The sequence below is a fragment of the Salvelinus sp. IW2-2015 genome, linkage group LG33 (genome assembly GCF_002910315.2).
Source record: "Salvelinus sp. IW2-2015 linkage group LG33, ASM291031v2, whole genome shotgun sequence".
In the NCBI taxonomy this organism is placed as follows: Eukaryota; Metazoa; Chordata; class Actinopteri; order Salmoniformes; family Salmonidae; genus Salvelinus; species Salvelinus sp. IW2-2015.
The window spans coordinates 24,088,793-24,111,887 of NC_036872.1; the positions used below are offsets into that span (position 1 = coordinate 24,088,793).

General features: G+C 41.3%; 1 protein-coding gene and 1 pseudogene across 3 annotated transcripts; both read left to right on the forward strand.

The window, feature by feature from the left end:
- The first annotated feature begins 5,239 nt into the window (after window positions 1–5,239).
- Window positions 5,240–9,433, forward strand: enkd1 (enkurin domain containing 1). 3 transcript variants are annotated; one of them, XM_023979383.2, is made up of 8 exons: window positions 5,240–5,338; window positions 6,124–6,224; window positions 6,315–6,539; window positions 6,781–6,953; window positions 7,170–7,355; window positions 7,700–7,839; window positions 8,025–8,161; window positions 8,363–9,433. In XM_023979383.2, exons 2-8 carry the CDS (start codon window positions 6,140–6,142, stop codon window positions 8,521–8,523), a joined length of 1,107 nt encoding a protein of 368 aa, XP_023835151.1. In that variant the 5' UTR covers window positions 5,240–5,338; window positions 6,124–6,139; the 3' UTR covers window positions 8,524–9,433. The 3 variants fall into 3 exon arrangements, with proteins under 3 accessions (XP_023835151.1, XP_023835150.1, XP_023835149.1); XM_023979382.2 differs by lacking the exon at window positions 5,240–5,338 and adding an exon at window positions 5,430–5,643; XM_023979381.2 differs by lacking the exon at window positions 5,240–5,338 and adding an exon at window positions 5,431–5,777.
- A 209-nt stretch (window positions 9,434–9,642) lies between these two features.
- On the forward strand, window positions 9,643–22,108 carry LOC111958176 (DNA polymerase beta-like; annotated as a pseudogene).
- Window positions 22,109–23,095: the final 987 nt, after the last annotated feature.

Here is a 23,095-nt window from a genome sequence, read left to right on the forward strand (position 1 = left end):
AATGATGAGAACGTGGAGGTAGATAGTTCCGMGTGGCGGAGCGGGCAGCGGAGGTGGGTTGATGGGAGTGGATGAGCAGATCCAAAGGATAGAAAAAAACACTAGCGACGAGCAGACAGMGATGGGTGATGGGTTCCGGGGAAATGGCTGTAGATAGAACAAAACGGAGGTCAGTTAAAGGCAAGCAGATGTACAAAACAATAAAKCAAAACAAAACAAACTCTATAACTTGGAGACTGGTTCGTGYGCAAAACATACTGGTCATGGCTAACGATCCGGCAGGGAATGGATGTCAGGTCAGGGCTTTTGAAGGGGAGAGGTGATGATCAGGACAGGTGTGCAGATTACTGATGGGATACAGGTGCGGGTGAACATCGATCTCCCAACAAGCTAATTCGCCCGGCAACCAGACAGGGTGCGTTCCAGGACAGAAACACAGGCAAACACAGACTCAGGAAGCGGGATTTGTGACACACACATATTGATTGTTTTAACAGCTTTCTTATTAGAAGAATGTAGAATGGTCTTAATGTACTGCTCTAATTCCTTATAGAAAACACAGAAGAGTTGTTTTTATTAGTGAATTTACATTTATGAATATGAAATTTAGCCATTAGCACAATTAGATTTATGAGGTAAAATTGTTTTTCTTTATCTTTATTATGGTTAAGGAAACCGAGCAGCACATTCTCCCATAACAAACACAAGTCATCAAGAATATTAACAATTATAAAACTGTGAATATCTTTCCATAATTGTTTTACATGTAGACAATGCCAAAATAAATGCGAAACTGTTTCTGGATGCTCAACACAAAAAGTCCAATCAATGTTAATATCTTTTTTGAGTTTCTTCAGGTAATGATTCGCAGGGTAATAGTTATGGATCATTCTGAAAGAGACCTCTTTGACCTTGTTAACAAGCAAGTATTTGTGTGGTAATAAGCAGACTTTTTTCCAACAGATATTGGTGACCAATGTATTCCAGTAACTTGTGACATAAGGAATGGATACAATTTCCCTTTGAAATTAAGCACGTATAGATCTGTTGTTCTGAGGGAGCAAGGAGAAACATATTTTCCCTATTGGAGAGTCAACTGGATTAAGCGAGTGTAGGTCAAAAAGGTGAGGTCTAGCTACACCTCTAAATAACATGAGAGTTCCAGATGGAATAGCATCAAAGACTATGGCGAACTCTCTAGGTGTAACAGGGATATTGTAACGAGATAAAAATGTCTCATAATTGAGTAACAATCCTTCTGCATTAAAAAGTTGACTCACCAGCAGGATATGATTATGATTATTATTATTATATGATTATTTAAAAAATAAAGACTTGTTTCTATACAAAATGTCCTTATTGTTCCAAATGAAATACCTATGCGGGGGGAAATTATGTTTATATATTAACGACCACGCTATGAATACTTGTCTATGAAAAGCAGATAATTTTGCAGGAATCTTTTCAATGTTATAGTTACAAAGTAACATAAAATTGAGGCCAACAAAACAGGAGAAGATATAATGAGGGATGAAATTCCAAATTCCCCCCAAAAATGTTTATCCCAATTTATCTTAAAAGTATTATTCAAAGTAGGAAAATCTAAAAAATTGAGACCACCATATTCATATGAGTTCATAACGACAGATTTCCTAATATAATGTGTGTGATTTTTCCAGATGAAGTTGAAAAGCACCTGGTCAACAGCTTTACCTATTTTGTTGTCAAGATATAGGGACTGGGCTGCATAAGTAAGTCTGGAGATACCTTCAGCTTTAGAAAGCAATACTCGACCTTTCAAGGATAAATCCCTCTGCAACCAATTGTTAAACTTCTTTTTGTTTTTTTCAATAATAGGTATAAAATGTAATGAGCATCTTTCCTGTTGATCCTTAGATATGGTAATCCCAACGTATGTTACTTTTTCCTTGACTGGAATATTGCATATAGAGGGTATCACACAGTCTTTAACAGCAAACAATTCACACTTATTAAGGTTTAGGCAAAAACCAGATGCTTTGGAAAATATATTCATCACATCGACTGCTCTAGGAATCTGGTCAGCATCTTTCAAAAAGAGGGTTGTGTGATCTGCAAGTTGACTTATGATAATATCTCTGTCAGCAATAGAGATCCCTTTTATATTGCTGGATTTAACAGAACTTGTAAGAAGTTGGGTTGCAAGCAGGAAGAGGTAAGGCGAAATTGGGCAAACTTGCCTAATTCCTCTTTTCAAATCAAATCTAGGAGAAGTGCCATGCTTTAATTTAATTGAACTGTTCCCATTCATATAAAGAGTTTTAATAGTACTACAAAATAATTCCCCAAAACCAAATTTCTCAAGGGAGAGAAATACAAACTCATTCTCCACTGTATCGAAGGCTTTATAAAAGTCTAAGAAGACAATAAAACTATCTTTGAAGATTAAATCAGAATAGTCAGTAAGGTCTAACACCAGTCGGATATTATTAGATATATGTCTATTCCTCATGAAACCAGATTGGGTCTCTTCTATAATTGAGTCCAATACTGCCTTCATTCTTTTTGCTCATATTTTGTAGTCATTATTGAGCAGACAGATTGGACGCCAATTATCGAGTAGAAGCAAGTTTTTCTTGGGCTTAGGTATTAATGTAATCAGACTGAGTCAAACTGGGAGAGAGAGCATTATTTGTAATGCTTTCAGAAAATACCTCCAACAGAAATGGGGCGAACTGTTGAGAAAAAGTTTTGTAAAACTCAGCAGATATACCATCAGTCCCAGGATACTTATTATTTTTAAGGTGTTCAATAGAATAAACGATCTCTTCAACTATAATAGGGTCATCACACTGTTCCCTCTGAGCCTCCCCAATTGATTTCACATCCCCCAGAGAGTCAAAAAAAGAGTTGAAGAAACCTCACAATACTTAGAACTATATAAATTCCTGTAGAAGTTGCAACTAAAGTTAGAGATTAATTTGGGATCATCTGTGATGAGACCATTAATATTTAATTGTTGAATTGTATTATATTTAGAGTGGTATTTTTCTAACCTGAAAAAATAAGATTTTGTTCACCCTCTAGCCACTTCTTCCTAGATCTGACAGAGGCTCCCTCTGCTTTCAGTGTATACATATCATCCAACTTGTTTTGTAGCTCAAACAGAACAGACTTGTTCTCCTCTGAGACACTTTCAACAGGCTTTTGAACAAGAGAGGTGATCTTTGTAATGACACTTTCTTCTTCAGCTCTCCTTGTCTTGGCAAGAAAACTCCCATATTTTCTTAAATATTTTCCAACCTCATACTATTACTGTGTGAATTGTCAGTTATAGGTTTGTTCTAAAAGTGTGTAATCAAATTGTTTATCTCCATCTTGACCAACTCATGTTTTACTAAAGAGCTATTAAGCTTCCAGTAGGATGCTCTGCCAATGCCATCATCAGAGAAAAAGTTTCATGTCAATATAAATAGCACTATGATCAGTAAGGGGAGTGGCAAGGATGTTAACAGAAATACCCTGTTTGTCAAAACATTTAGGCACCAGACAAAAATCTATGTGATTGTCTGGAGCGTGCCTTATTACTCCAAGTGAAAGACTTGTCATTAGGAAACTTTACTCTCCAAATATCTCTAATATCAAACCTTTCCATAAACTGCCTCAAACTTGTATTCATAGAAGTGGACTGTCCCGGAGGCCATCTATCAATTCAATTATTCGGAGAAATATTAAAATCCCCACCTACTATAAGTAAAGCATTCGGGAACTTGGTTACAGTGCTGGTGCCAGCTGCTGCTGCTGACGTCACGGAGCTGAACCGTTTGTCGCGTGTTGCTGCTGGATTCGTCGAGCTGACCTATCTGCATGTGATCTTGGCGATGAATTCTGCTTTGGTCTTTGCCATTGAGCTGAGGACTGAAAGTGACTGACTGTGAATTAACTCTATTCCTCCTTAATATTAGGTGGCCCACGCGAGATAACTCTTAACGTGTGCAAACATTATTTTTTACCCATTTATTTATATTATTTCAACAGTTCCGGTACTGCTCAGGGTTATTCATTGTTGAGTGAAATGTATGTGAAAAATATAAATGTATGTTGTGTAAGAAATTGTAATAGATACTGGTAACTTGTTTTTACAACTTCTCAACACTAGCTATACTTGACACAACATGCACCCATCCCCCACTATACCCCCACACTTCGTACCCTTATAATAACCACAGACCCACACACACTCCCCTCCCCCATGAACKGGCCCCTGRTAAAACAAACGCACATGSATTCTGCTCGAGGWTMAGACTCTAAGACAAAMAACTYTGTTAAGAGCCAATYGAACGTCGACATCAGGCCCGGACAGGACTACCCACGACCCAGATCGACCAATCGGAAGGCCAGACTACAAGATCAACCTACTTTACTTGTTGCATATATAATCAGCACAACCTGTTTAGAGGTCTCTTTTCCGACGATTCCATACGAGTCAGGCAGAAGGGGCCGTGCTGCACGATTGCTAAGATATTTTTACCTGTGAATAAACTGCCTTATTATACAAATATCCACCTCGTCCTATGTCTCAACTTGATCTCCTGTCTCCAGTAAACGTTTTATCAACAGTTGGGATGTCAATTTTCTAACTCCTATTCACCAAAGAACATTCAAACGACTTTGTTGTCTGCTGAGTTGAGGAACGAGCAGACCTTAATATAAGAACCTCTTTAGACATTTCATTAGGATAATTGAAGGGTCACAATAGGACTTAGATAAGTTGTAAGTGCAACAAGTACTGATATTGTATCATAATATCACTCACAGCGTTCCAAGAAAACATCTGAGACATTTATGGTCTGTTTGCAGATATTTTAGAGGCTATTTATACATAATTGTTTTATAAAACCCGTATAAACTGTATTTATAATTATATAGCAATATTTTATGTTTAATATTATTCAATTACACAATTTCTTATATATCACGTCTTACTTTTATTTTCCTGCACAAGTAAACGCAGGAAATGCATCACCTTTGTCTCTACTGCCATTCATTCCAATTAGACTGGTTTTGGATTTCTCCTTGACCAAAATGTATTCATTATGGAATTTTGGGGATTATGACATGGCCCCTTTGTTAATTTAATAGCATCTCTATGTCGGGGACATCCAGGTGCTCTGTGGTAGATCGTCGTCGTCCTCAGTATTATCACAGAGGTTCTAAACTCAGAGGCGCAACATCGCAAGACTTCCGGGAAATGTTTGCGAAAGATGCCGAACAGACCAGGCCGGGGTTTGGGATTTGAGAAGGCAATGAGACAAGTGAAAGATTCTTCCTTAGTTGTTAATTTTCTCGAAATCTAAAGGTACAACATAGATTCGAGCCAATGTCTTAAGTATCTGAACATGTTATTACTCCGACTTTGTGAAAGTGACAAACAACCGTTTAAATTATTCCTCAAAAACAACTTTATATTGAAGGAGTGCCTTTGATTTCACGGCATGCACACGCGCAGTTCGATGCAAGACGACAGTTAAGTATTTGTGCGCATGAGTTTAGTTAGCCAACGTCGCCAACAACTGTGTTCGAGATTTCTATTGGAGAAGCAGTTTTAGCCTATCTTTATATTGTACTGTATTTGATGTTATAGTTGCCTCTCACGTATCTGCGGTAGGTTACATTGTTGCCATGGTGAGGGATTTGTCTTTAACACTGTTGTCCCTGCGTCATTACTGACTGCTGCGTGTTGACTGGGCTATTAGGTCTAGCTACAGTTGGTTTGAAGTCTGGAGTATTTTATAAAGGTAATATTTGGCAGAAAAGCTCTAAAACAGATTCTAACCATTGTGTTTATTTAGGCTAGTGAATGTTAGCTGTAGTTGTAGGAACAGTGCCGTTTAGTTATCATCAGTCGTCAATGAATGCATCGATATCTTTTGCTAGCTAGCTAACGTTCGCTAACGACTGCTTTTTCTCTAAACTTGCAACAGTAGGTCATGATCAGCGTGTAACAGTATTTTCTAACTGGCATTACATTTTTTGCTTAAATGATAACGTTACTTTCTGAAATGTGAATTCAGTGAAAAACCTATTCGAGTAGCTAGCTAGATAGCTCAATTGTGAATATCTTTCGTCTCTGTCTCGCAACAGCCACAGGTGTTCAGTGATGTGCGAGGGTCCATCCATGATATCTGGGCCCATACCCCCAGATCCTTCCCTTTCCCCCGAATACTACAAACGTCCTGCATCTGGTAAGATAGCTCAAATGTACAGCATTTTAAAATCCCAATAATTGTTGGTACAGCATGTCACACGGTGTCTTCCGTACTTCCTTATCCCAGCCAGGGGTCGTCTGGAGGGGAACGCTCGTGGGACCCCAGCCCTTCTCTCTGGTCCCCTGGCCCCGGACCCTGTGTTGTACCCAGGCTGCTACAGCGCCCGTGCCCCTCAGCACCCCCGCATCGGCCCTAACGCCACACACATTCTGGAGAGGGGCCAGAGAGGGGTGGTGGGGGCCCTGCTAAGACTGGAGGGGGTCTCACTCAGTCCCAACCCCTCTAAGCACAGTAAGTCCAACACCTACTGTTTCGTGGTAACCACAGGCCAACATCATCTTCCACTTAACTTGCCAAATTCAAAGCCAAATTTGTGGTTGTAGTGGATGGACTGTTTGTCATTGTAGTACATAGCATGCAAGGGTGGTGACTGTCATTTACTATACAGGAAAATACATTTAAAAGGTTCAACAGAAACAATATGGGACTGTTACCTTTCTCTCATTCCCTGTATTCTCTGTTTTTCCCACAGAGCAGCTGGTGCGTGACTACGGAAAGGAGAACGTGCGTCGGCTGAGGGAGATCCAGAGACGCTGCAGAGAGCAGGAGGCACAGAGGGAACACTCCCGTCCCGTCCCGGTCAAAGCCCTGTGGAGCTCCCCTAAATACCAGGACATCCCCTCCAGGGTCATGGCCCAGCTACAGGTGAGGGGGACTGGGAGATAGGCAGCCCTTTGTTTAGTGCACTGGGGGCTTCCACACCAAGCATAGACCTGTGCCAGTTAGTTCAAATTATAAGGATGTCCAGGGATGCTGTGCCCTCTTCCTATAACAAACCAGGGCACCACCATTAGTGTGGTATTTTTGTAATAATGTGGGATCGATTCTACATGGCTTCCTCTCTCTCTCTTCCTTCTGCAGGAGACCAGCCCTCCTATGAAGCCAGAGTGTCAGAACTTTTTAAAAGCACATTCTATCTGTGGCTCTGCTGGCCCCCCGAGACTAAAGCGGGCTCTCTCACCCTCCGCAAGACCAAGCTGTGCCCCGTCGCCGCCCCCCTCACCTCGCTCAGCCTCCCAAAACCATACAGAGAAACTGAGTTTACAGGTGAGATAGGCACATTAAAATAGCCCAGACTGACTGAATTAATGGATGGACTCCAACTGAAATGTAAACATCTATTCCTCCAATCAGTGTGTATTTTAGCTGTGTATTTGCACATCTACCTCCAAACCTTGCCCTCTATGGTTGGAACCTCCACAGCTGAAGGTTGAGACATCTTTTTATTCAACTTCCATTTACCTCCAAATGTGGCTGAGCAGAATATCTCTTCTGTACTGTCTGTTTTCACCTATTACCAATATCAAAAATAAATGTGGTATGATTATTTTATGATGTGCTATGCTCTGAGCCCAAATGCAAACTTAATTAATTAGTATATTCTGTTGCAGGTGCAGGGCAGGATGGTGGACTTTGTGAGCCACAATGCACAGGCTGCAGGGAAGACAGTCTTCCGTCGCTCCCAGTCATTGACCAACCTGAGGAACAGTCAGCCCCTGCCCAGCGCCATCAAGGGACAGGTGCCTCAGTAGTAAGTACACTGAACCAGTATACATTATCCTCCTCTGTAACTGCACTGAACAAAAAGTCTATCTTGCATTCAAAAGTGGAAGTCACTGGAAGTAGCAAATCTTCACTCCAGATCCAATAATTCTGCCTCATAGTTAACAAAGCATACTTTTTCTGACACTATGAATCATTCTCTCTATCTATCAGCCTTGAGGAGCGGAAGGAGCAGTGGCGACGGGAGGAGGAGGAAAAGAGGAGGAGTATTCCTGATCCATCCATCCCAGCTGGTCACACCCTGATGCCAGAGATGGAGAGACAGGAGACCCTGGAGTCACTCAAAGAGAGTAGGTCTTTTACCACAAGCACTTTTACATTATTTGTCTTATACCTATTATTTTTCAAGTTGCTTAGTATGTATACATCAGCTCAAATAGATGGTATTTACTATTGAAAAGATGCTGTGTATTTGTGTTGAACATTCAGACCAAGATGGATGCTCTTATTTATTCTTTCTCTTTCGTCTCTCTCTCTGTCTCTTCTTCTAGCCCATCGGTCTCTGGTGAGTGAGCTGCTGTCTCTTCCAGTCAGAGCCGACTCTCTGGGTGTCCGTTCCCGTCGTGCTCAGCTGGACCGCAGGCTCTCTGAGGTGGAGGAGGCCATCAAGATCTTCTCCAGGGACAAAGTCTACATCAAGACTGACTCTTAACACAAGAGGAGGCCTGCCTGGATCTTATTCACTAGGCAAGATCATGGGAGAAAACATTCTGAAGCCTGGGAGACACTATTTGAACTTGTTCCATGAAGGCTCTTTTTATTTTTTGTTCTCTCCTTTGTGCCTACTGAATGTGATCCTGCAGTCTGAGGCTGCTGGGAAATAGCCTAGACTCTAGAGCTATTATTAGTGTAATTTACAAAGAGGGGAAATTGTAAAATGAAGTGATTCATTTCTCCTGTGACACTAAGCAGGTTGCATTTACTAGTGCTTGACTACCAATGGCCTACTACTGAATGTATTGTAATAATAATACATTACAAACAAGAATCTCAAATTCCCTTGAAAACAAATGTAGGGATCTGGCAGTTCATGGTTGATGGTCTTTCACAGCTTCAGATGTAGAGGCATTTGGGAAAGGCAGTCAGTAGCAGTAGCTTGAGCAGAAGGCGCATCGATGATACAGACCGGCAGGGAGAACGTCAGTCAGATACTTTTCTTAGGAGGGCAATTAGGCAGCCCTACTGTAAACCAAGCACTTCTGTTGGCAGAGAATGTACATACCTTCACTGTAGTTGGTGCGTGTAATGCCCATTTTAGCTGACTCAGAATCATATCAACTTGGAACTGGCACAAATGTGATGTTTCTCAGTTACATCCAAAGTGGGTTTATTGTCTGGCATTTGTCATTGACTGTGACTGTAATMAAGTAATTAGGTGTGTAGTACTTGAATTCTAGTTTTGTATTTCATTAAACTTTGAGGGTGTTTTATGGGTCCTCGTCATATGAATGTGAGGACCAGACTCCTCTATACAGCACTCAAACAATTGTGTCCGACCTCTATTTTCAGTCCTTTTTTATGTGTGTACCATATTCGCATAATACTACCCGCTCACTGGTCTACTTTCAACCAATTTCTTTTATTTATCTCTTGCTATTTCTGTGTTGTGTCACGCACGCCCTGCTCCCTCGTAGTGGAGTTCATTGCTCGTCTACTCTCCCCTGTTAATATTAAGAGCTAGCAGGCTGCAGAGGCAGTTTTAGCTAGCTACATTACTTGCAAGAAAGTAAAATAATAATACAACATACTTTTGAAAAAAGCTGGAATAGAGATGAGTAAAAGGAAAGCGCCACAGGAATCCCCAAACGAGGGAATAACAGACGTTCTTACAGGTAAGTCAAGGGGCGTGCTAGCTACTAGCTAACGACACCTGGCTAGCACATATGAATAGGTTAGCTAGTCATCATAGTACCTTCTTTTCTAGTGTGGGGTTTTATAAAGGTTTTTTGACATGCTTAACTAACTATAAGCTAGTAGGGCTTCTTATGTATTAAGGTTTGAATTGCTGACTCTTGTGAACCTGCATTTTCCATTGTTCTCACTCTTACCAGTGTTCAGGGCCTAACCATGAATATCAGCCTGAAATGTGTGTGTGTTAAAGATAGCGCTGTACTGTATGAAATATGTGTGTGTATGCAACAAATGTATCAGTAGTGTGAAGCTGTACTGTGTGACCGAGACTGTGCTAATCTTAGAGAGACACAGGAGGGGTTGAATCATGAGACTGCTGACTGGTGTACAATGGACTATAACCCAATACTATAACAAACGTGATTGAATATTAGCTAACTGTTGGTCTGGGCGCCTGGGTGTCTGTGTGTGTGTGCTGAAAGTAACAGTTAGCTCAGATAAGAAGCTGGGAAGCTGTAGTTAGCCTTGAGCGAGAACAGTGGACATTGTYTYACAGGTGTGAATAGCTCAGACAATATTACAGAGCTGTCTGACCCCAGTCTTTGGGGTGAAGAAGCGTAATCTACACAGCAACAGCGACGGGACAACAGAGAGCGCTAAGGGGCTAGGACTAGCTTATGTGCCAACATCAACGATAGGCTGGGTAAGTCTAAACCACGCCCAGTCTCTACTCTGACAGGCCGGCTCGGAAGCGGGAACTATCTCTGTCATGAGTATATATTATAATGTCTTTGTCAGTAACAAGTGTCTTCTCTGTTACCACCCTGCGGGGTGGTGCAGTGGACCCGTATATACGAAAAATGCATTTGCCATTTATTAACTTTTGAATTAAACAATTATTTTAATCAAGTTCAGTTGTCCTATTGTTCCTATCTCAGTTGAACTTACGCAACCCTAACACTAGCTACCTTAATTTGCAAGCAATAGGTTAAGCAGATTGACATATTACTAGCTAGTATGTAAAACACGAATATAAACGTATTTCATTATTTAAAACTAGTTGCAGTCCTCGTAACGTTTAGTTAGCTAATAGCTGTGTCAAACGTAATTGAAACCCCCTTTGCACAGCCTGTTAACGTGAGGTAAAACGTCAGCCTCTGTGGTGATCATGGCTAATAGCCTGTGAAACCAACCAATATTCTGTTAGTTTCTTCAATATGCGAAGTCTGAGTGAGTATGATTCTATATTTATTTGTTTCTTACACTCCCAGAATTGCCCAACTATGAGAGGAATTTCTTTTTTAATATATATATATATTTTTTAAATTACCCCCCTTTTCGTGGTATCCAATTGTTAGTAATTACTATCTTGTCTCATCGCTACAACTCCCGTACGGGCTCGGGAGAGACGAAGGTCGAAAGCTATGCGTCCTCCGAAACACAACCCAACCAAGCCGCACTGCTTCTTAACACAGCGCGCCTCCAACCCGGAAGCCAGCCGCACCAATGTGTCGGAGGAAACACCGTGCACCTAGCTACCTTGGTTAGCGCGCACTGCCCGCCACAGGAGTCTCTGGAGCGCGATGAGACAAGGATATCCCTACCTGCCAAACCCTCCCTTAACCTGACGACGCCCCACGGACCTCCCGGTTGCGGCCAATGAATATAGTTGGTCACAAATGTTTGATCTTGAACAGAACTTTCAACATCTCTCAATCAAAATTGTACTGCCAGAAGTACAGAAGACAGTGGGAGTCTGTACCTGAACAACTGTCAAATCAATTTGAGTAACGCTATTGTGTATTCTACATAATGACGCAGTTTCACGCAATGATATCACAACGTCATTTAGCAATAAATCAACCTGCCTCCAGCAACTTACCCTGAAAATTAGTAGGCAACACTGCAACCAATTCTATTATTCCTGCCCCTAGGCAAAAATATACCCCATACTCAAACTGAGTTCTGCTTTAATTCTATCGTAAGAGTAAAACCAAACTTTCCAACTTCCTCTACTCCAAAATTTAAAAGTACCATGTACTTCGCTAAATTTATAACGTATGTCAGTCAATCCATAAGAATAAAAATATTCGATGGGCACAACTATCGTAATTATCTCTCCGTTATTATTTAGAATTCATTAGATTTAGGTAACTGTCTCTTCTATGATTCAGCATTTTAAATACGGCTCCATTCCCAATACGTTATTCCAGCGGACCATTTAAGCAAGACAACGTATTCCATCGAAATCGCCCCGCTATTATTTAGAATGGATGGGTCTTTCAATTTAACTTAAACAAGCTATTAAAACGTTCAGTTTATATCCTAAACAAACACTGACTAACCGTATCTCTCCCGGCAAAACATATCAGTATTTMAATTACAATCTGAATGAATTTTAGTCTATCGGTGCCAAGGCTGAGATACGAACCCGAGTCTCCCGCGTGGCAGGCAAAAAGTTTACCCGCTGAACCACCATCACTATTGGAATGACGGAGCCTCCCTGCAGATACCTCTATTATTATAATTGTGTATTGTGTGTAGCCGCAAACTCCGGTGCCGAGACAATTCCCAGAAAATAGCCCTGATTTAAAGGTCCAAGCTTTTCCCCAGCGAGGATTCTCCTTACTCTCGCTCCCCTTGTCTCTGTCCTTCTCTTTCTCTCCCGATTGTCGTGCCTGACCTTCCCCTTAGTTGAATTACAATTTCGGTGGTTGTGACCTACTCGGTCACAATGTTTACAGGGAGCATTACACTCCCGGGCGAAATGTCCTGTCTCATTGCAATTTAAACATTTTTTATCGGCTGATCCTGTCCATTTTTTATTTTCCCCTGCCTTCCTCTCTCTCTCTCTCTGGCTTCTGAAAGCCAGACTCTAGCTGTGTTTAAACCTTGTTCCCTCTGCTTATTCTCATCCTTTCCACATTCCTTATGTATCTGTTTTATAAGCAATTCTAGCTTTTCGTGTCTCTATGTGTGTGCTTTTTTACCGTTATCCAATTACTATAGTTTTGTCCTGCACAATCTATGTGTGTGTCTCTTTTTGTGGAATGGTCGAACCTATTTTGCACGCCTCCGGTAGTTCTTGCCTCCCTTCCTACTAATATACTTTAGATCAATTACTTCAACCAGTGTTACTTTTAGGTCTTACTGTTAGATCTTAGTATGTTAGATCGGCTAATGTATATTGGCCAATTTAACGTTTAGGTCTCAACATTAGATAGTTTCCATTGGTAGTGCGTGCAGATACCTTCGTGCCATTTCGGAAAATCTATGTGTATGAAATGTTTGATGTGTGCTTCTCCTTTCTGGAAACTTTATCTATAGAGTTGACTGTCAATCGGACATTAGGTCTCAAAGTTAATATCTCATATCCACTCCGCTATATTAGGCTTCCCTCTCCTCCTTTTTGGACTTTATTTCAGTACTGTATAGGTTAAGTTATCTTGTTCGCATATAATTACCTCCCTCTCTCACCAAGCCTAGTTTATATCCTCTTAGGACTTTATTTAGGTATGTTTGTTGAATTGGATCTATGGCTAATCTACCCTGTGTTTAATTAGCCATATGAGTTATCCTATTTGTACAAGAACACCGTCCTATCTCACAGCACCTATTTAATATCCCCCCTTAATAACCCCTCTGGCCACCAAGGCCGCCGGATCTATTAAGCCTTAATAACCCCTCTGGCCACCAAGGCACCCGGATCTATTAAGCTAATTTTATTTATGGTAGTGCACCTTACCTCAGGGCATTTCGGACCTGCCCTGTTATCGATATTGGTTAAAAAAGCTCCTGGTGAATCTGTTTGGAATACCCAAGCTCCTATTATTGATCAATTCTAAACATTTTAGACTTGGAAAAGCAATGTAGGTTGGATCTCGCCACCACCTCTGTCGTGTACCAGTTCACCACTGGCCTGAAATAAACCCTCAATTCAGAGGTCAGGTCTTTGTCTTACGGATCCTGGATCCGCCTGTGCACGGTTTTCAGCAGTTCCTTGGGACGACAGAGGCAGATATTGAGATCCGGCTCGAAGGACCAATTGTTATGAGAATTCTGTTCTCATGTTCATTAACTGAACTTCAATTAAAATACTCTGTCTGTTACTAAGAATTTGTAAGGTTCTTATTAAAATGAAACAGACAGAGGCCAGTCTACTTAGTCAGCAGGTTTATTTACGAGAGCTCTGCTTATCATTTCCTGTACATTGGTRTATATACCTCACATTTCWTCATAAATGTCCCTCCTCCTCTCAGAAACAATGACAATATAGTTCACAAGTCTTCTCCTTCTCATACATTGCCTGCCACCTGTTATACAATCTACTACAAGCCCAAGGTCTCTCCCCTCCCTGGGTGGGGACAGAATATCCTGAAAGGAACACAGTAGTACAGCTCGTCTGTCGATAGCTCCTCTTATCTCATACATTGTCTCACACTTGCACCCTGCTTACATACTAAAAAGGAACAAAAAGTCCTTGTTCCAGTTCTGACTAAAACTACACACATCAGATTTAGATTTATGATTCTAATAAATGTCATACAATCATACAGTGACAGGGTAGAATTCCGTTAGTTATAGTTCTACGTTAAATGTATACATAATTTAGTCATTATTCATAAAAATCATAACAGTATGTCTTCTGCTTTGTTTGTTAAACCCAATCACTGACCCCTTTTTTCTAGCCCTGGGGTGGCAAACTCTTCTCGCGGAAAACTACTGTTCCACAGGATTTTGTTCCAGCCTTTATCGAACACACCTAATCAGTTAACTCTCCCTCCTTCTCCAGTCCAGCTTAGGCCAGAAAGTTTTTTGATGAGGGAGTGAAGACCCTGGAAGGTTTGCTGAACTTTTAGAGCTACTTTTTACAGCACTTTGGATTTGAGATGATACAATGACTATGAGGTTAATGTGCAGACTGTCAGCTTTAATATGAGGGTATTTTCATCCATATTGGCTTACAAACTATCCTATTCCCAAGACATGCTAACCTTTCACCATTACATTAACGGGATGTTATGTTATCATTTTGGGGGGGAATGATATTTATGCCTCTAACTTTCTCAGTCATCATTATTCACGATTCATTCAGGATTATCAGTAATCATGGCAGCATCCACATTAATGTAGAAGTGTTTAGTAACATATTCTATTCCATATCGATTCATCTCAAATTCAAGCTGACAGTCTGCACTTTAACCTCAGTCATTGTATCATTTAAAATCCAAAGTGCTGGAGTGCACAGACAAAACAAAGAATTTGTCACTGTCCCAATACTTTGAGCTCACTGTATATTAACACTGTTACGCTTTTAGATCTGAAGAAAATTGAACACAAGCTCAATCATCATCAGCAGATTGGACTCAAGTAAGTGTGAATTTCCTGTCAGTTGATCACTCTGCCTGCCCCAATGTAAGTGTTTTGCTAATGTTGTATGACCATCAATGGTTGGTGTCTATCATACATTCCAATTGAAGTTTCCTGTGCATGCTTGGTGGCATGTGTGTGACACTGCTCTGTGTCTGCTGTAGGTACTTTGAGGAGTTTGAGAAGAGGATTCCACGAGTTAAGATGTTGGTGGGTGATATTTGCTGTTGTGAATACTTTTTATGACATTTTTTAAAAGTGGTTAGAATGGAGTGTATTTACTGTTACTACTGTTTTAGACTTTTTGTGTGTTTCTCCAGACATTCATTCTGCAGGAGCTGGAGTTGCTGGATGCTGAGTACATCAGGACTATCTGTGGAAGCTACAGGAGAGGTGAGTCCTGACATGTAGTGTTGTACTTTGTGGTTTTTAGTATTAATAACTCTGTGTACTGTTTAGATGTGCATGTTTCATGTATGATCAAGGAAGTGATTGCAGTGGGAAGGAACATTTTGTTTTTATAAAAACTAGATTATTTTATGTTTTGGGTAATTTCCTAATTATTTATCTGTTCCTGCATTCTCTTCTGCAGGTGCTGAATCCAGTGGGGATATTGAGATCTTGCTGACTCACCCAAACTACACCTTTATGGATGAGAAACAGGTGACCACCAAACTCCACAATGCCTACTGCTGCTTTGGTACTGTAATGATTAATATACACTAAGATAAGTGGACATTGGGTAAGTGCAATCTCCATTTAAGTGCTTTACAGTTCACCAGTCCAAATACATTTATCTTATTTGCCATGTATGTCTTCATGCTTTGGTTTAGTACATGCATTCATGACAGCCCAAGGGCATTGCATTCAACAGAAGACGACCTCTTATGACCTTCATATGCTCATCCCATCCTTTCTTTGTTCTTCTTCTTCAAGCCCAAACTTCTCCATGTCATGGTTGAACATTTTGAGTCCATTGGGTTCATTACAGACACTGTCCAAAGGAGACACCAAATTCATGGTGAGGGCTGCGTGTGGCTAGCTAGCTACAGGGAATTTTGCTTTATCTGTTTCTTTAACAGTGAAATTAACTAAGATGTTTTGATTTGTAATGTAGTTTGTGCAGCAAGGGTCTGTACTGCATTCACTTAACTAAATTGGAAGCAACCGTTCAAGCACATGGCTCACTGCTTATTTATGTGATAGTTACTCTCTCTAGTCACATTAGTCAGAATGTTTATCTATTCAACCTTTATTTTACCTGGTCGACGACCTGGTCATTGATTTGATAGTTGCTGTCTCTAGGGAGTCTGCCAGCTGCAGCAAAATTATGAAGATGGGGAGGAATATCTTCACAGGCGCATTGATATCAGGTGGGTAGCTAGTTACAAACGCACCTCATCACATGTTGTTCTGATGACTCCGTTACCTGAGGAAGGTCAGACAGAGCACTTTCAACAAGTCATTCTATCTCCCATTATATCTATTTGTCACATGCTTCGTAAACAACAGGTGTAGACTAACAGTGAAATGCTTACTTACAGGCCCTTCCCAACAATGCAGATCGAATGAAAATAGAGAAATAATAGAAAAGTAAAAGCCGTTGTAATAAAGACAAAATTAGTAATGATAACTTGGCTATATACACAGAGTACCAGTACTAAGTCAATGTGGAGGGGTACGAGGTAATTGAGGTAGATACAGTACCAGTCAAAAGTTTGGACAGACGTACTCATTCAAGAGTTTCTTTATTTGTACTATTTTCTACATTGTAGAATAATAGTGAAGACATCAAAACTATGAAATAACACATTTGGAATCATGTAGTAACCAAAAAAGTGCTAAACAAATCTAGACTATACAGAAGATAGTCCATATTATGGGAAGAACAGCTCAAATAAGCAAAGAGAAACGGCTGTCCATCATTACTTTTTAAGACATGATGGTCAGTCAATCAGGAAAATTGAAGTGCAGTCTCAAACTATCAAGCGCTATAATTGTCACGTTCCTGACCTTATTTCCTTTGTTTAGCCTTGTTTAGTTGGTCAGGACGTGAGCTGGGTGAGCATTCTATGTTATGTGTTTCTATGTTGGGTTCATTGTATTGGCCTGATATGGTTCTCAATCAGAGGCAGGTGTTTGTCATTGTCTCTGATTGAGAACCATATTAAGGTAGACTGTTTCTCACCGTTTGTTTGTGGGTGATTGTTGCCGTGTCTGTGTTTGTTCGCCACACGGTACTGTTTCGGTTCGTTCGTTCGTTCGTTCGTTCGTTCGTTCCTGTTCGTGCGTTCATGTTTTATGTTCTCAAGTTCAGGTCTGTTCACGTCGTTTTGTTATTTTGTATTTTGTCAGTGTTCTGTTTAGTTGGATAAATCATTAAAATTCAACATCATGAACATTCACCACGCTGCGCCTTTGTCCTCCTCTCTTCCACATAAAGACGAGCGTTACAATAATGAAACTGACTGTCATGAGGACCGCCACAGGAAAGGAAGACCCAGAGTTACCTCTGCTGCAGAGGATAAGTTCATTAGAGTTAACTGCACCTCAGATTGCAGCCCAAATAAATGCTTCACAGAGTTCAAGTAACAGACACATCTCAACATCAACTGTTCAGAGGAGACTGTGTGAATCAGGCCTTCATTCTTGAATTGCTGCATAGAAACCACTACTAAAGGACACCAATAAGAAGAGACTTGCTTGGGTCAAGAAACACGTGCAATGGACATTAGACTGGTGGAAATCTGTCCTTTGGTCTGATGAGGCCAAATTTGAGATTTTTGGTTCCAACTGCTGTGTCTTTGTGAGACACAGAGTAGGTGAACAGATGATCTCCGCATGTGTGGTTCCCACCGTGAAGCATGTAGGAGGAGGTGTGGGTGCTTTGCTGGTGACACTGTCAGTGATTTATTTAGAATTCAAGGCACAATTTACCAGCATGGCTACCACAGCATTCTGCAATAATACGTCATCCCATCTGGTTTGCGCTTAGTGGGAATATAATTAGTTTTTCAACAGGACAATGACCCAACACACCTCAAGGCTGTGTAAGGGCTATTTGACCAAGAAGGAGAGTGATGGAGTGCTGCATCAAATGACCTGGCCTCCACAATCACCCGACCTCACCCCAATTGAGATGTTTTGGGATGAGTTGGAACGCAGAGTGAAGGAAAAGCAGCCAACAAGGGCTCAGCATATGTGGGAACTCCTTCAAGACTGTTGGAAAAGCATTCCAGGTGAAGCTGGTTGAGAGAATGCCAAGAGTGTCCAAAGCTGTCATAAAGGCAAAGGGTGGCTACTTTGAATAATCTCTAATATAAAATATATTTTGATTTGTTTCACAGTTTTTGGGTTACTACATAATTCCATATGTTATTTCATAGTTTTGATGTCTTCACTACTATTATACAATGTAGAAAATAGTAAAAATAAAGAATAACCCTTGAATGAGTAGGTGTGTCCAAACTCTTGACTGGTTCTGTATGTACATAGAACTAGGAATAAAGTGACAGATAATAAACAGCAGCAGCGTATGTGATGAGACAAAAAAATTGTGTAAAAACCAAATAGCCACCCAAACTATTTAACTAACTATTTAGCAGGCTTAGGGGTAGAAGCTGTTCAGTGTCCTGTTGGTTCCAGACTAAGGACTCGTTCCAGACTTGCATCGGTATCACTTGCCATGCGGTAGCAGAGAGAACAGTCTATGACTTGGGTGGCCGGAGGCAATTTTTTTTTTAGGGCCGTCCTCTTGACACCGCCTGATAAAGAGGTCCTAGATGGCAGGGAGTTCGGCTCCAATGATGTACTGGGTTGTATGCACTACCCTCTGTGTCGCCTTGCGGTCGGATGTCAAGCAGTACCAAGCAATGATGCAACCAGTCAAGATGCTCTCAATGGTGCAGCTGTAGAACTTTTTGAGGATCTGTAGGCCCATGCCACATCTTTTCAGCCTCCTGAGGGAGAAGAGGCGTTGTCGTGCCCTCTTCACAACTGTGTTGGTGTGTGTATGTAGACAGGAAGGAACTTGAAGCTCTCGACCCTACACTACAGCCCTGTCGATGTGAATGGGGGTATGCTCGGGCCGCCTTTTCCTGTTGTCCATGATCAGCTCCATTGTCTTGCTGACATTGAGGGAGAGATTGTTATTCTGGCACCACAGTGCCAGGTCTCTGACATCCTCCCTATAGTCTTTCTCATCGTCGTTGGTGGTCAGGCCTACCAACATTGTATCGTCAAACTTAATGATGGTGTCGCTATAACCTTGCTCTAACAGAAACGCAATTTCCCTTATCTTACTGCAGGTTAATTCCTAAGGACCAGTATTACTGTGGTGTGCTGTATTTCACTGTCAGTGACATCTTCAATAAGAACATGAGAACTCCCGCTCTGGAGAAAGGCTTCACCCTCAACGAGTACACCATCCGGCCAGTGGGGGTCACTGGTGAGTCACACAAATATCAGCAGTCCAAAATCAACCCCTTGCCTCTGCTGTTAGACATATTATGTTTGGTTCTGAAAGGTCCGGATGGGTGTAAGCTGAGGAAACTCATATTGCTTACATGCAACGAATCCTTCAGATCCAAGTGTCTAGAGGTGGATTTTGGATTAGACACCTGTATCTTAGATACATTTATGAATTTCAGTAAAGAGGCAGTTAGGAAAGCAAAGACTAGCTTTTTCAAACAGAAATTTGCATACTGTAGCAGAAACTCCAATACGTTCTGGGACACTGTAGTCCATGGAGAATAAGAACATCCCCTCCCAGCTGCCCACTGCACTGAGGCTAGGAAACACTGTCACCACCGATAAATCCACATTAATTGAGAATTTCAGTAAGCATTTTTCTACGGCTGGCCATGCTTTCCACCTGGCTACCCCTACACCGGTCAACAGCTCTGCACCCCCCACAGCAACTTGCCCAAGCCTCCCCCATTTCTCCTTCACCCAAATCCAGATAGCTGATGTTCTGAAAGAGTTGCAAAATCTGGACCCCTACAAATCAGCTGGGCTAGACAATCTGGACCCTCTCTAAAATTATCCGCCGCAATTGTTGCAAACCCTATTACTAGCCTGTTCAACCTTTCTTTCGTATCGTCTGAGATCCCCAAAGATTGGAAAGCTTCCGCGGTCATCCCCCTCTTCAAAGGGGGAGACACTCTAGACCCAAACTGCTACAGACCTATATCTATCCTACCCTGCCTTTCTAAAGTCTTCGAAATCCAAGTTAACAAACAGATCACCGACCATTTCGAATCCCACCTTACCTTCTCCGCTATGCAATCTGGTTTCCGAGCTGGTCATGGGTGCACCTCAGCCACGCTCAAGGTCCTAAACGGTATCATAACCGCCATGAATAAAAGACAATACTGTGCAGCCGTATTCATCGACCTGGCCAAGGCTTTCGACTCTGTCAATCACCACATTCTTATCGGCAGACTCAATAGCCTTGGTTTCTCAAATGACTGCCTAGCCTGGTTCACCAACTACTTCTCAGATAGAGTTCAGTGTGTCAAATCGGAGGGCCTGTTGTCCGGACCTCTGGCCGTCTCTATGGTGGTGCCACAGGGTTCAATTCTCGGACCGACTCTTTTCTCTGTATATATCAATTATGTCGCTCTTGCTGCGGGTGATTCTTTGATCCACCTCTACACAGACGACACCATTCTGTATACTTCTGGCCCTTCTTTGGACACTGTGTTAACTAACCTCCAGACGAGCTTCAATGCCATACAACTCTCCTTCCGTGGCCTCCAACTGCTCTTAAATGCAAGTAAAACTAAATGCATGCTCTTCAACCAATCACTGCCCGCACCTGCCCGCCCGTCCAGCATCACTACTTTGGACGGTTCGGACTTAGAATATGTGGACAACTACCAAAACCTAGGTGTCTGGTTAGACTGTAAACTCTCCTTCCAGACTCACATTAAGTATTTCCAATCCAAAATTAAATCTAGAATCAGCTTCTTATTTCGCAACAAAGCATCCTTCACTCATGCTGCCAAACATACCCTCGTAAAACTGACTATCCTACCGATCCTTGACTTCGGCGATGTCATTTACAAAATAGCCTCCAACACTGTACTCAACAAATTGGATGCAGTCTATCACAGTGCCATCCGTTTTGTTACCAAAGCCCCATATACTACCCACCACTGCAATCTGTATGCTCTCATTGGCTGGTCCTCGCTTCATATTCGTTGCCAAACCCACTGGCTCCAGATCATCTATAAGTCTTTGCTAGGTATAGCCCCGCCTTATCTCAGCTCACTGGTCACCATAGCAACACCCACCTGTAGCACACGCTCCAGCAGGTACATTTCACTGGTCACCCCCAAAGCCAATTCCTACTTTTCCTTCCAGTTCTCTGCTGCCAATGACTGGAACGAATTGCAAAAATCACTGAAGTTGGAGACTTATATCTCCCTCACTAACTTTAATTATCAGCTGTCAGAGCAGCTCACAGATCATTGCACCTGTACATAGCCCATCTGTAAATAGCCCATCCAACTACCTCATCCCCATATTGTTATTTTTTGCTCCTTTGCACACCAGCATCTCTACCTGCACATTCATATTCTGCACATCTATCACTCCAATGTTTAATTGCTAAAATGTAATTACTTCTTCACTACACCCTATTTATTGCCTTACCTCCCTAATCTTACCTCATTTGCACACACTATATATAGATGTTTTCTATTGTGTTATTGGCTGTATGTTTGTTTATTCCATGTGTAACTCTGTGTTGTAGTTTGCGTCGCACTGCTTTTCTTTATCTTGGCCAGGTCGCAGTTGTAAATGAGAACTTGTTCTCAACTGGCCTACCTGGTTAAATAAAGGGGAAATAAAATAAAAATCTCTGTCATTAACTGGTGGGTTAGCCAGCAGTTCATGTCTGTTTCTCTGTGGTTGTCGGTATGGCCGGAGAGCCTCTGGTGGTGGACAGTGAGAAGGACATCTTTTACTACATCCAGTGGAAATACAGAGAGCCCAAAGAGCACAGCGAGTGAAACTAGGGGCTAAAAATACACTTTTTATCCCCACATGATTTACCTTCAAAGGCTGAAAATTGTGTGTGTGTGTTTTAGGGCTTCTATATATTTTGCTGTTTGTTTTCCCAGGAGGGAAAAATAGGACAAAACCTTTTAGGTTTCTCCCACAGTCCCACAGACTTTTTATACCAGGAAATATATATTGAAGTGAACTCAGTGTTTTTGAAATCACTGGTAAATGCAATGATTCATTGAGAAGGAAATATGCTTTAGATTGTCAACACATTTAGAGCTTCAAACACACTTTACCTCATTATATGCATGATCTGGTTTTTGATTGCCAGTGATTTCTACAGTCTCTGACAATGCCAAGAGTAAGACCAGAATAATTTGTTTACAGTGCTGTCACTCAGCATAAACATGCAAATATATTTGTATTGATGGTGCTAAAGTAATAACTTATCATGTGTATCAAACAGCAACACAGTGTGTCAGTCTGCTTGTCGCTGTCTTGTTTGGCTAGCTAGGCAACAATGCCTTGCCTTGACTAAAGAAACACACTGGCTAAAGCATAGGGCTGCCAGATCTTTTTGGTATGCCTGACTAGTCACTCCTGCAGCATCTGTGTACATTGCTGTTTCCCTCACTCACTGTCCAGTTTCATATTTATGATCTGTGGAAGACATTTATCATGCTTTTGAGATGAAGTTAAGATTTCCATGTGAGGCATTTCTAAATAGACTTTTATTAAGTGTTTCTCATTCTGCTGGAGTTGACCTAGTATTTTATATCAAACCTGTTTCTCCATTTGTAACTCACCCATCAAAAATCACAATATGCCTTTTTAAATGATTTGTTCTGGTCTAATTCCTCAAATGGAAAAGCAGAAAAATCTGTGCGCTCCCGGATAGTAGTTAATATGGTGCTCTTCGATGTACCATGTTTGTGGCATTGATGAATAAATAATTTTACTTCAAGTCAGGTGTTTTCTATACTACATGGCCA